The 15212-nt window shown below is 34.8% G+C and overlaps 1 protein-coding gene across 1 annotated transcript in view; it reads right to left on the reverse strand.

Annotated features, from left to right (window-relative positions):
• Positions 1–3808: 3808 nt before the first annotated feature.
• The window catches only part of LOC121385507 (alternative oxidase, mitochondrial-like), a 28900-nt gene continuing 17496 nt past the window's right edge, over positions 3809–15212 (reverse strand). The window contains exons 9-10 of the mRNA XM_041516208.1: positions 12951–13028; positions 3809–11102 (exon numbers count right to left, since the gene is read on the reverse strand). Of these exons, the coding sequence (XP_041372142.1) occupies positions 10977–11102; positions 12951–13028 (204 nt within the window). The 3' untranslated portion in view covers positions 3809–10976. The remainder of the gene's footprint in view (positions 11103–12950; positions 13029–15212) is intronic.

Here is a 15212-nt window from a genome sequence, read left to right on the forward strand (position 1 = left end):
TGGTTATGTATATATATATATATATATATATATATATATACACATATATATACATGTATATGCATGTGCGTGCATGCACGCACGCACATCCCCTCCCCCACTTTTTGGTACCTGCTGGTGTAATCAAGTCATATGGGACTATATGGGTCGAATTTACAAAGCCTGTTTATGACTTACACACGTGTAACTACAGACATTTACAATACTTAAACACCTGCGTTTAAGAAAAGTAGGCTTCATAAATTCGGTCCTATCTATACATATATATTTTTATATTTACAAAAAACTGTTTAATATATAAAAAGGCAACTGTTTGATGTTTAGGTCTCCTTTTGTTGTATATTAACTTACATGTGCATGTATCAGGTTTTCAAGTTTCCAGGGTGTTAATGAATTGTGTGTAATAAACCAAAGACGAATGGGTGTAATTTTGATTAGGACTTTAGTCTGTATGTTACACAATGAATATGTTCTCCAACATATAGTATACAACAGCATGTGACCTTACAATCGATACCATATGTACAGATATGGGGAGACAGGAAAAACAACAAAAATAACAACCAAAGGTGTTTCAAAACAGTAATAGACGTAAAGGCCAAATCCAAAACAGTCCAGGGCTCGAAATTATCAGCAGCAACTACCATATGAATTGTCGTTGGTCAGGAGATTTACTGAAGGCAGATTTTTCCCCCGCTGGATATAAATTACTGCCGTCGGTTGAAGATATCTTTTTGTTATTTTTTATTTATTGCAAAAGTTACTGGTATAAAATTGCCGCAGAGATCGAGGCTCAAAATTGCCATAGGTTAGCATCTCGCCTTCGGCAAAAACCTTTTAAAATTTCTGTAGGTAACAAATTCTCAAATTCAAGCCGTGTAATGTCACTCATCCAATTTATCGTTTCTCAAATGGCTTTGATGTCGCGTGTATATACCTGTGTGTGTTTGTTCATGTGCGCACGCTCTTAGAAGAATATTTCGAAAGTAAGAGAATATGAAAGGAATGTATTGTAATGACATAATAATTAGTAACAATGGGCTAAAAAAAAAATAACGACGGTCCCCTCACCCCACTACCCAGTCCCCTCCCCCCACAACCCAGTCCCCTGATCCCACTACCCAACTACCCAGTCCCCTCACCCCACTACCCAATCCACTCACCCCACTACCCAACTACCCAGTCCCCTGATCCCACTACCCAACTACCCAATCCACTCACCCCACTACCCAACTACCCAGTCCCCTGATCCCACTACCCAATCCACTCACCCCACTACCCAACTACCTAGTCCCCTGATCCCACTACCCAATCCACTCACCCCACTACCCAACTACCCAGTCCCCTGATCCCACTACCCAATCCACTCACCCCACTACCCCACCCATTTAACATTAAGTATGGAATATACGATTTGCCAGAGACAAAACATCTTATCTAAAAATTGAACGCCTTGTCTGAAAGACAAAACATCTTAACCGAAAGACAAAAACATTTCATCTGAAAGACTAAAACATCTTGTCTGAAAGACTAAATAAAACATATACAGTATTAATGCTTAAATCATTGCATAACACTCAAAACATATGTTGTGAACAACTATCAACTAAAAATATTGTTAATCAGTAAAACACATTGAATGAAAGACTAAAACATATGTCGTGAACAACTATCAACTAAAAATATTGTTAATCAGTAAAGCACATTGAATGAAAGACTAAAACATATGTCGTAAATATCTATAACATATATTGTTTTTCTTTTTACGATTAAAACATTCTGTGTGAAAGCTAAATAAAACATATACCACGTGAAAAGCAGCCTATTCTGAAAGACATTCAATACCTACCCTGTAGGTTGGAGCTACAAGTATGGGAGTCGGTAATACTGTGTAAGATTTGAAAATGTGAACAACCAGTTATGTATATAACTTGCGAACTGCATTGGCCATGTTTTGATCAATCTTGTGCTCTAACATCAATTTCTTATAAAGATCTGAGGCCTAATTAAATTCAATCCACGCATCATTATGATATTGTAAAAGAAAAACAATTGCAATGCAAAAACAAAACATGCCGTGACGATGCAATGAGTGAGCATAAATGAGCTTAAGGAGAACTTTGTGAATTAGGTTCCTTAACATTTAAACCATCTTCTGCACACGTCACCTGGATATTTGCAAAGGGTTCATGTTTGCATTTAACTAGTAAAGCTTATAACTAACTGTTACATTTGATTTTTAAAACATGAAACTGATTTGAAAAAAACACAAAAAACTAAAACATCATCATCACCAAAAAGTGGTTTCATTTGCACCCACCTGCCCATCCTTGGTGACGCACATATCATAAAACTGATGTTTTAATATACAAAAATAATTCAAAATATTTTGTTACTGACATAATACTAGACACGAGTTACACATTCATATGGTACCATGCGCTACTAAAAATAGTTCCTAGACTTCATCATTATGGTGTTCATGTCAAAAATATATTATTATTAATAAACTAATCAAAATTGTAAACATGGACCTGTATTAAACAGTCTTAAGACGTCTGAGAAATCCCTAAACATCTTAATTAAAAACAGAATTTCACCTTCTCCCATATCTTTCAAAATCGTAAACACGGACCTGTATTAAACAACCACCTTTATTAAGAGGTCTTAGGAATCCCTAATCATGTTAAGATTTGGGCCATTTGCTGTTATTTCAAATTTAACTCATGGCCACTGTTCCAAACTCCAATCCCAAATCAACCAATACAAAAGTCACTGACCTGTGTTAAGCATCCACCTGTACATAAGCCATCTTACTATTCCCAAATCATGTAATATGTTGAAAATCGAGGCCACTTATCAATACTCCCATAAGCGGTTGCTTAACCTAGGTTGGACTGTGCACGAATATGTATTATTATTATATACTCCCTATTTGACTGGTATGATATACTTAACTATTTGATATTTGTACATATTCACTATAAACAAACCCTGTTTTCTCCACACTATATCGACAACTATACATGGCAAGAAACCATAGGCATCAGAAGTGGATGGGGGAGGGGGTGGGGGCACACTGACCTCTCCAAATCTGAAGATTATACAATCTCCACAACCATAGCTTCCTCAACTCTGGGATCGTCTGACACCCATGAAAATATATACTCGCGTAAAAAACTTTCTTGAACACTAAATAAAACTGTAAAATTATGCTTGCAGTGTTTTATAATGCTTACGATGTTTCCTTCAATATCATTACAATATATACCTTGTGCAATATATGCCCAGAAACCTTTTTTTTTCGTGAGTAAATATATAATTGCAATGCCCACTATATACAGCCCTTCCCTCTCCTCCCCAACCACATCTCCACTGTATTCTCACCAGCACCTCTCCCCCACTACACCTCCACTTTATGCCCTCCGGCTCCTCCCCACTACACCTGTGTATGCCCTCCAGCCCCTTACTGTATGTCCTCTGGACCCTCATCCACCCCACTTCCTATGTATGCCATCCAACCCCTTGCCACCCTCAACTTTATGCCATCCAACCCCTTGCCACCCTCCATTTTATGCCATCCAACCCCTTACCACCCTCCACTTTATGCCCTCCCCTACCACACCTCCACTATATGCACACTAGCTCTCCCACCCATCTACTTTAAGCCCACAAGCACCCTCCACTATAGCTTCAATGATATAATAACTAATCACATCTGGTAGTAAGTATATTATATGTGTAATAATATTCAAAATTCTAAAAATATATATGAACAATATACAAAAACAATCTATAAACACGTGTACATATGTGAATCAGTATTTTTATTTTTCAACAAAACAACTTTAGAGAAAATATTCTGTAGAATATCACACGAAAAATAACATAACTGTAAACTAATCTCTTTATGAGTGGGGAATACATATATGTTTTGCACAGCCAAACCTGCCATAAAGTCCACACTATTTTGATGGTCTAGTGGATATTGGGTTCGCACCCCTGCATCGACTCCCAAAATCCACTATACCGACCTCTCTCTCACTATTAAATCCTATCATAGACAGCCAGCCCAGTTAGCCGAGGTGTGTGCCCAGGACAATGTGCTTGAACTTTAATTGAATATAAGCACACAAATAAATTAAGTCCATTTTATTTAACAACCACTTATCTATAATGGACATAATTTTTTTTATCTGAAACACCCCTCCCTCCTTTATTTTGACCAATATAGTGTCACCTGTCTATAGCAATCACCTATTTACAATGAGCATTTCAAAAGAATTCCTTTGAGCATATAAACATTAATTTAACATCTGAATATAATGGCTATACATGTTCTATATGACAACCTCCTATCAACAAATGTTCCTCCATATAAATGTATTTTTTCTACCTTAATAATGGATACAGAGGGTGTGTGTGTGTGTGGGGTCCTACAAGTGCTTTGATTACAACAAAGTTGTGATTGCTTTACTGTGAATTTACAACCTGGCAGGTGCCAGTTGTCATTTATGCTATGGTATATAAAGTGCCTCTTCCCTCCCCGCTGGTCTAGGTCACTGATCACACCAGAGTCAGGGTCCAGGGGGTACAAGCCTGAACCAGAAGGTGGTAGGGAAGTACAAATGTTTTGACTTTGGACTAAAAGGATATTTTTGTCTCGTGCGTGTACTCTATAAACTGACTGGACTGTACTGTAACGGATGTTCAGATAGTGTAAACAAAAAACCAAATGCATGTTTGAAATCACATTATTATGCAAGTACCCAGCTCATTTATACAAATGGACCATCTCACTTGGGATATTCCAGAATTGACCACAATGGGTGATGGAGGGAGGGCATAGTTAAGTGGGTCAGTCAAAGTAACAAATTTTATTTTTGTATACCAACCACCCACAAAATGAAATTTTAACAAAGTATGCATAGAGGAAACAACTGCAGCAGATCTACCAACTATATAAGAATTACTGTCCTCGGTGGTATCATGATTAAACCATTGACTACCGGCTGGTAGGTACAGGGTTCGCAGCCCAGTACTGGCTCCAACCCAGAGTTCTTAAGGGCTCAATGGGTAGGTGTAAGGCCACTACATCCTCTTTTTCTCTCACTAACCATTACCAACTAACCCTCTGTCCAGTCGTATGCCCAGGATAGCATGCTTGAACCTTAATTGGATATAAGCACGAAAATAAGTTAAAAGAAAGAATATAACAATTACATGCACAGTGCCTTCCTTCCCCCATTTGTGATCAATTGTGGAGACAAAAACAAAACAAACATAATGAATAAAATGATTTTCAAACCCTTCATGTCACAAACAGGCCTACTTGTTTATAAATAGGCATACTGGTTTAAAAATAGACTTAATGGTTTATAAATAAGCATATAGGTTTATAAATAGAAAAGGATTTATTCACAGATTTTGTCTTCAATTTCTGTTAGGAGATTCAGTGAATAATTACAGGGATGTGATGCCCAAAGGGCAAATCCTTCAAGGGAGGAGACCCAGGGATACTCGCCCCCATCCCCACCCCCCACAAAATTAAAGTGCCCCCTTTTTGAACAATTTGTTTACTTTTCCTTCCCGTATGCCCATTTTTCCCTCTCTAAAACATTTCCTGGATTTGCCCTTGTACCCAAGTAAACATAAAAGCTGAAATTGTCTTTTAAAAGCTGAAAACTCTATAGTTAAATGAAAGTAATTTTTCAGTGTTTCAGGTCCATTCCAGTCTCATTTGTACAGAATTTAATAATAACCTGCAATTGGATAAAAAGCTATAAAAATATTTTTGTTAAATTGCACACCATAAAATGTTGTTTCCATGTATCTATAAAGCATTCAGAAGGAAATTCTGAGGACAGAAACAAAGAGTCAATAGATTTTAGCTGCACCGACTCAATCAGGGAGAGTGAGAGAAAAAAACACATTATTAAAATGAATTACGAAAACAATATGGGTCAAATATGCTCCAAATCCCCTTTTCTGGAGACACACACACACACATAAAATATATATATATATATATATATATATATATATATATATATTTTAACTAAGTAAAAAATAAATAAAAAGAAGCTCAACAAAGATTCAAATTGCATGAATTTTTATAACATATTACCTAAATATTTCAGAAACAATGATACCAAAATAACTCCACCTCTTTTTTAAGTTTTATTCAGAATTTGTATGTGTTTATAAAGCATGGTAAAGTAACATGGACACAAATAGCATCATGTAACATTTTGTAGATTTAAATACAACTTAAATAACTTAAAACTCACCCAAACATATGAATGACTACATGTGAAACAGTATTATGATGAAAAATAATGAATTAATTGTTTACATATTTTTAAACATACAATTAACACAAAAAAATTCAACCAAATCTGAACTTTACTACAAAAAAATAATTTAGAACTAATAAACTGTTTGGTTTGTCGTCATGCAAAATTAACACATTTTGCTTTATAATAATTGCAGTTATACTGATGGTTTTTTTCAGTATCTTTAATATTGTAACCACAAAATATATCTACAAGTATATTAACTTGTCACATAGTAGGCCAAACAGAAAATCAATGTAATAACATTTGTTTTGTATAATTACACTTGTAGATCACAATGATTATTTAATTAGATCAGCTATTGGATGTCAAATATTTAGTCAGTCTTAGAAGAAACCCACTACATATTTTCTTTAGCAACAAGGGGTCTTTTATATGCATTTTCCCAGAAAGGATAGCATATACCACACCTTTTGATATACCAGTTGTCGGGTACTGGTTGGGACGGAAAAACAGCAACACAAAAACAATCGGAGAATGGGTCCACTGCGGGAAATCAATCCCATGACCCAAGCACCTAAGGCAAGCACTCTACCAACTAAGATGTAGTAAAGAGTCTTAAGACATAAAATAGCATTGGTCTTAAGGGCAAAAAAAAAAAAGACTTACATTTATCTTTAATTAATAAATTTTACATTTAATTTTGATAACTACATTGTATCTACAGTAGTACTAAAATGTAAGCACAATGTCAGTGGTAGAGTGCTTGACTGATATGTAAAAGCAAGAAACAAACGGCAAGCCTACTTCGATTCTGAGGTTAAATTAGTGGACAAGAGAGGGAAATTGTATCATAGTTTGTCCTACTGGTGGAAATTATTGGGGGCATCTGGCCCACCCTCTCTGTTCCATCATTAACAAAATCTTTTTTTAACACTCGGCAAACGTCAAGTAACCAGTACATTGTGCCTCATACACACAGACAGACTCAAACACAAAGAGACACACACACACTGTCATGTGACTAGCATACTTTTAATAATTATTTTTTATCCTATATCTTCCCTCTCTGTCCAGGAAGGGGGGGTGAGGGAGAGGTCTTGAAAAATGTTTTGCATATTTTGACAGATATAAATCAATCAACTGGAAAATATTCAGTGAATTAATTCAGATATAACCGTTTTAATTATTAGTTCATCATCTTCTGTAAACATTAACATGATCAATTTAAGCAATTGTTTTATCACAAGCTATGCTATGAGTAAACACATTGTAAAAAAAAAAAAAATAATAAAAGAAGAAAAACATTCAAAAGGGGATCTAGAGCATAGAATGACCCATACATTTAGATTTAGATTTTCTAGAAAGGTTCTCATATATTGCAAAACATATATGATTTTATAGTGATATGAGAAAATTTCATTTTGGTACAGTGAACAACCAACTTTTCTGTTTTATTGAATGAAAATTAAAACATAATCAGTCTGTCTAAATATTCGTTTACTCCACCTATATACCAATCCACTCCAAATATTACACACTTAACAAGAATGAAATATAGCAACATGTCACATAGATGACATATCGCTGCTTACTTATATTCGTAGGACTCTTATTGATGCTGTTTTTTCTTTGCTGGTTCCCAAGTTTACCACCCACCCCAACACCAATATTAATACACAAAGACCGAAATGAAGTTCCTTTTTTTTCTTTGCTGGTTCCCAAAGTTTACCACCCACCCCAACACCAATATTAATACACATAGCAAAATGAAGTTCCTTAATTTTGTTCTTACATTTTCATTTCCCCAAAATTGATAACATAATGATGTAATTAAGCAAAAAATGCAAACTAAAAACTAAAACAGCTTCTTATTAAGCTCTAAAGAAAATACTAGTATAATTAAGATATTCTAGCATTCCCGATATCTGTCGAGCGTTACACTGAATTGAGAAAATACTAGTATAATTAAGATATTCTAGCATTCCCGATATCTGTCAAGAGTTACACTAAGTTGAGAAAATACTAGTATAATTAAGATATTCTAGCATTCCCGATATCTGTCAAGCTTTACACTGAATTGAGATAGCTGCAACACTCCAAAGCTTGTGATTATATCTTGGGAAAAAAACAATTAAAATTTGTATAAATAATTTAACAAAAGATTTTTGGAATGCTGAAACTACCAAAAATAATAATGATCATACAACTTCAAAACAAAAACAAAATAAAACTGTTCAATCCATTTCTTGAGTATTTCAAAATTCTTTTCTGACTATGTCTATGAAGGTGCATTACTAGAATTTGTGTATCGTGAACCTCACAATACCAGTACCCTGTATCATGATACATATTATAAACTATTACATGTGTATATACAACAGCATCAACTTATTTTGAGAATTAAAAAAAATTGAAAATAAATTAAAACATTGTGTGAACCTTCATAATGTTCGTAATTGTACGTTGATTATGCAACTTAAATTTTTATGTGAATTGAAATCGGCTATATATTGAGCCATAACATGTTCTGAAGGTCACATCATCGAGTATCAAAGAAACTGTTAATTAATGTAACAGACCCTAGTTTTTAAACACAACAACACATTTGTCACTATTAAAGCCATTTTTGAACATTTAAATTGTAAGTACTTACATTTTATTATTTAGAATATTTATTTTCGTACCCCAAAATGCATTTTTCATAATTTTAAAAATGCACATTCTTCTAAGAAGTAATGGTTATCGAGAAATCTATTTATAGATGGGATTTCACTTATATAAATACATTAGACTTTAGCTTCTCTCTGTTATAAACTTATTCAAATCTATTTATGGATGGGATTTCACTTGTACATTAGACTTTAGACTTTAGCTTCTCGCTGTTATAAACTTATTCAAATGTGTTGCAGATTTGTAGGTTAACAAAACTTGGTGTCCATTTTCATGGGCTGAAACTAGGGTCTGCGTCTTTAAAATTTTGCCATAAGATATTCTTAGTTTACATTCAATTTCACTTAAACTTACAGAATATTGACTAAAATAAATATCATTAAAATACAAGTTCAATGCAAGTTTTAGGTAATAAATAATTTGGTTACCTAGGGTAAAATCACATAAACCTACTTTCGGTTACCCGGCATTTTGAAATATTGTCTATTTACTACATATAAGCTGTAAATGTATGATGTTAATTTTAAAACATATGGGTCAGCTCTGTGTACTAAGCTTATTTAGTCAGTCCCTTCTTTCTCAGAAGAGATGTTGAGAGCACTGCTTGAAGCCGAAGTGCTTCAGCCTTAATTGGATATACATGTAAGCACGAAAATGAAGCCAAAAATCATGGTGTTTTTGTTTGGATTTCTTCTCATTTTTCTATATGTTTTTTGCTTTGGTTTTTTTTTTTAATGGAAATTACTAAGTTTTTCAGTACAAGAAGAGTGTATCATAATAAATACTAATCACCTTTTGAATACCTGTATTTCTGTACATCAGTATAATGCTGAGGTGACTTATTTGCAAAATTTATCTAAATTCGATAAAAGAAAACAACTTAAAGAGTAGTTTAAAATTAGTATATAATATTGTAAAATAAGCAAACCATAATTTAAATTAAAAAGGCAATTTAAATTATGTAAACAATATTTTTAAATAGTACACAAAAATAATAAAGTGCAAAATATATTACTCTCTATGGTAACACATATCAGTATTTCAATGTTTCTCTGAAGTAAACCCATTCACACTCCATTTCTACACTGTATTGTTCATGTTCTTCATTTACCACAGGAGAAAGGGTTAAATGTCAATTTTCAACTAGTCCCATAATAATTTATATCTGCCACACTTTGCTTTCACGAAACTAAAAAGCAACTGAAGCACAATAAGTTGTACAAGAAACATGTTATTTCTCTAGCACACTGACGAAAAACAATGTTATGGTCTCCAACACTATATTTAAAGCCACCATGCCATCTTTTTAAAGATTTTTGTTTTTAACTAGATGCCAAACAAACCAAAAAAACAATAACCCCACACAAAAAACCCACTACTCTAGCATTAGAAAACAAGTGCTTTTCCATAACTGTAATCGAAGTTGCATGTGTATAGTATCATCACTTGATGAAAGACAAGTGTTTTTCCGTAACTGTAATCGAAGTCGCATGTGTATAGTATCATCACTTGATGAAAGACAAGTAGTTAAAATTGCCCTTTTGGTTTAAAAATGTCCTTGTTGAACTGAAGAAGACCCTACATTAATATGCCACTGTTGGGTGTGGCCATAGCATGTTGTAAAAATATACATCATTGAAAGGGGTAAAAAAGAAATAACAGATCATTTCTATATGATTCAAAATATTTGGGCAAAAAAATAACTGGCATCGTAGCTTTAAATGAAACACAAGTTCTGAAAATAAAAAGAAAGTAGACCAAACTGTTCTACATATTTCAACATTACAAAACATTATGGGCATCATGGCTTTAAATTAATATAATATACCAGTCCTGCAAATCACTGGAAAACGGAAACCTGGGATAACATCACAAATTATAGGTTAACCAGTATGTGTGTGTGTGCTAAGAACCAAACATAATTACAACATGTGCACTTTGTACAACACGACTAAAACTGGATTTGCTTCAGTGAACCTGGCAAGAGGAGACAATCCAGCTGTGGATTCACTGTCCGGGCTTGTATGGATTGAATTGCGTCGGCTTCATCGACGCCAGTGTGTGATTGACCACTCGGTGGTGAGCCTCATCAGCGCGGATCGCAAGAATCACGTCCTTCATTGTCGCATCCTCCTGTGGAAAATTAAAAAAATAAAATAAATGAACAAACCATGTCAGAGATTTTATGATGTGAAATATTCATGGCTATAATATTAATACTACTACTACCAACAAGCATTTTGAGAGTATTGCTAAAGCAATACGTGTCACCTATCGGTCTCAACAATTTTTGGTATCTCCTAAATTCAAGGTCTATAACTCAGAAACATGGGTAAATCATCATGAAACTTCCACTTGATCTGTAAAGATATATACAAATGGTAAAGCTATATAAATTTTTTATCTTGATATCTCCAGGCATTGCAAAAATCCAGAAAAACTAATTTTCACATCTCCTATGTTCAAGGGCCATAACTCCGTTAAAAATGGGGAAATCGCCATGAAAGTCAAACTTGATCTGTAACCGTACATGATGAAGCTATACACAAAATTGCAGCTCAATATCTAAAAGTCTTCTGAAAAACACATCCGGAAAACCTATGTCGGACAGACAGACAGACAGATGGAGATGAAACCAACAGTTCCCTCTGGTTGGACCAGTAGGGGACTAATAAAAAGATAAAGTTTGTTTTGTTTAAAAACACCACAAGAGTACATTGATTTATTAATCATTGGCTATTGGATGTCAAACATTTGGTAATTTTGACATATAGTCTTAGATAGGAAACCCGCTACATTTTTCCATTAGTAGCAAGGGATCTTTTATATACACTATCCCACAGACAGGATAGCACATACCAATGCCTTTGATTTACCAGTCGTGGGGCACTGACTGGAATGAAAAATAGACCAATGGGCCCATCGACGGTGATCGATCTCAAACCGACCGCGCTTCAAGCGAGCACTTTACCACTAGGCTACGTGCTGTCCCCACTCACAGTAAAAACGAGTATTGTGAGTACTACTAACGCAATACATGGCCCCTACCTGGCCCAGCTAATTTTTATATCTCCAAACTTCAAAGGCCATAACACTGCCAAAAATGTGTATATCAATCACCATGAAAGTCAAACTTGACCTGTAGCAGCACTTGATAAAGCAATACACACAATTTTGGATCAATATCTTGAGACCTTATGGAAAGAAAACATACAGAAAACTATTAGTGGGACAGACAGGCAGACAGAAGGATGGAAACAAAGCCTATAGTCCCCTAGGGTTAATTGGACTGGTAGGCCCATGATGCATGTTATTTGGAAGTTTGGTCAAGGCATGATACAGACACAAATGTTTGGTATACTGTTTTGGAAAAGAGAAAGTTCAGATGGTAGTACTGACTGAGACAGCTAGAAGAGCCAGATATAAACACATACATGTACCTTGAGCCTCGGTGCTGTCGTGGTTAAGCCATCAGACTTAAGGTTGGTAGGTACTGGGTTCGCAACCCGGTACTGGCTCCCACCCATGAAGAGTGTGTTTTAACGACTCAGTGGTTGGGTGTAAGACCACTACACCCTCTCTCACTAACCACTTACCATTAACTAACCCACTGTTCTGGACAGACAGGCCAGATAGCTGCAGTGTGTGCCCAGGACAACGTACTTGAACCTCAATTGGATATAAAGTTAAAAGTTTGTTTTGTTTAAATTGATTACTTAATCATCGGATATTGGATGTCAAACATTTGTTAATTCTGACATGTAGTCCACGGGTGCAGGAAGGTGCCAAAAAGTGTGTATATGCACCTTCCCACAGATAGGAAAGCACATACCACAGCCTTTGAAATAATCCAGTCAGCTGAATGGATCCACTGAAGTGGTTCGATCCTATGATCTTGAAAGCGAGCTCTCAACCGACTGAGCTAAATCCCACCCAATTGGAAATAAGCACGGAAATAATTTGAAACAAATAAAAACATACTTTGAGCTTCCAGTATCTAAGAGCCACATCGGGGGCACGCTGAGTTTGCCAGTGTTGCAGGGAGCCGTTCTCAATATCCTGAAACATAATTTTAAAAATCGTGGCATCATTGAGTCATAGAATTTGATGCAAATTATGATCATTTCTCATAGCACTACAGTAGTGTATTGCAGGGTTTCTAGATTATGGTAGCCCCACTCCCATGGCTAGTGATATTCAAAGGAAGGAAATGTTTTATTTAATGACGCACTGAACACATTTTATTTATTGTTATATGGTGTTGGACATATGGTTATGGACTACACAGATATTGAGATAGGAAACCCACTGTCGCCACTTCATGGGCTAATCTTTACGATTAACAGCAAGGGATCTTTTATATGCACCATCCCACAGACAGGATAGCACATACCACAGACTTTGTTACACCAGTTGTTGAGCAATGCTGGAACGAGAAATAGCCCAATGGGACCACCAACGGGGATCGATCCTAGACCGACTGCACATCAAGCGAACACTTTACCATTGGGCTACGTCCCGCCCAGTGATATTCAATGTTGCGCTAATAAATAACTACTATTGCCATGCCCGATGGCTAGAGAAATGTTCAAATTCTGCAGTTACATGTAAGTCTATTTTGTAAATATGAATATTCACCACCAGCACACAATGTTAGTGTTTTTAAGCTCCATCTCTTTAGGTGACATATCTGATTATTACTATTAATTAGTAAAATTGTATTAACTTATTAAAGTAAAGTAGTTAGTGAATTTTTAATTGTGGCTAGTAAATTTGTAAAAACACCGATCCTAGTGGATTTTATAAAAATTCTAGAAGCCCTGTGTATTGGTAGAATCACAGAATGGAAAGATTGTTACCCTTAATCATGTAACATACATTGTATTCTTGCCTACTGCATGGACTGAATTAGTCAGCTTTTGCATGGTGCTATAGATAAATCGGTCTAGCACCCTGGTGCTGGGCGATTTCTACATACGCATGACGTCATAACTCATGATTTACGACGATTGACGTCATAACTCATGGTTTTCAAAATTCTGTTTGCCATTTCACGTTGCATCATTGTTTAAAAATAGTTAAACAAATTAATATTTTCAACTTTGTAGTTATTGTTAAGTTGTTATGTTTTTATGTCCTTGCATAAGGTGGACTATATTTTTCTGTGCATGATTAAATATGAGTTTGTAGGTGAAATGTTTACGAATCGTTCTACAATAAACAAACTGTAAGCAGCTTACAAAATTAATGTTTTGTTACTGTAATTAAATGGACGAGAAAAAGAATCTATCATCGTTGTGAGGTATAGAGAAGGCAGTTATAAAAGTAACAACTTAATTTCAGTATAATCATGGTTAATAGTGGATCACAATGTATGTGATGTGATAAAGAGTAACAACTTAATTTCAGTATGATCATGGTAATAGTGGATCACAATGTATGTTACGTGATAAAAAGTAACAACTTAATTTCAGTATGATCATGGTAATAGTGGATCACAATGTATGTTACGTGATAAAAAGTAACAACTTAATTTCAGTATGATCATGGTAATAGTGGATCACAATGTATGTTACGTGATAAAAATTAACAACTTAATTTCAGTATGATCATGGTAATAGTGGATCACATTGTATGTGATGGGATAAAAAGTAACAACTTAATTTCAGTATGATCATGGTAATAGTGGATCACAATGTATGTTACGTGATAAAAAGTAACAACTTAATTTCAGTATGATCATGGTAATAGTGGATTACAATGTATGTTACGTGATAAAGGGTAACAACTTAATTTCAGTAATAATGATTATACTGAAATTAAGTTGTTACTCTTTATCATGTAACATACATTGTGATCCACTATTACCATGATTATACTGAAATTAAGTTTCACATGGTTTCCCATAAAATTTGAAAACTTGGGACCCATTTCACTAAACATTGTAAGTGTACGTCTTCTTTTAGCAGTCTTCTTTTAGCAGTTATACCGGTCATACGTTTGCAAGTGTTTGGCATCAATTTCATGCAGGAAATTACATCATTATGGAAGCTGGAGTATTTTAAAGAGAAAAGAAAATTAAATAGGTGTTCTTCTAACTATATTTGTTGAACTATAATAGTAATAAGAATTGTGGTTTAGTCGTAGATTTACATTTACGTGCAAATTTAGGCTTATGATGTTTTGTGAAATTGAACCCAGTAACTTGATAACAACAATATAGCTTTTATCATTCTACTCTTA

The sequence above is a fragment of the Gigantopelta aegis genome, chromosome 11 (genome assembly GCF_016097555.1).
Source record: "Gigantopelta aegis isolate Gae_Host chromosome 11, Gae_host_genome, whole genome shotgun sequence".
In the NCBI taxonomy this organism is placed as follows: Eukaryota; Metazoa; Mollusca; class Gastropoda; order Neomphalida; family Peltospiridae; genus Gigantopelta; species Gigantopelta aegis.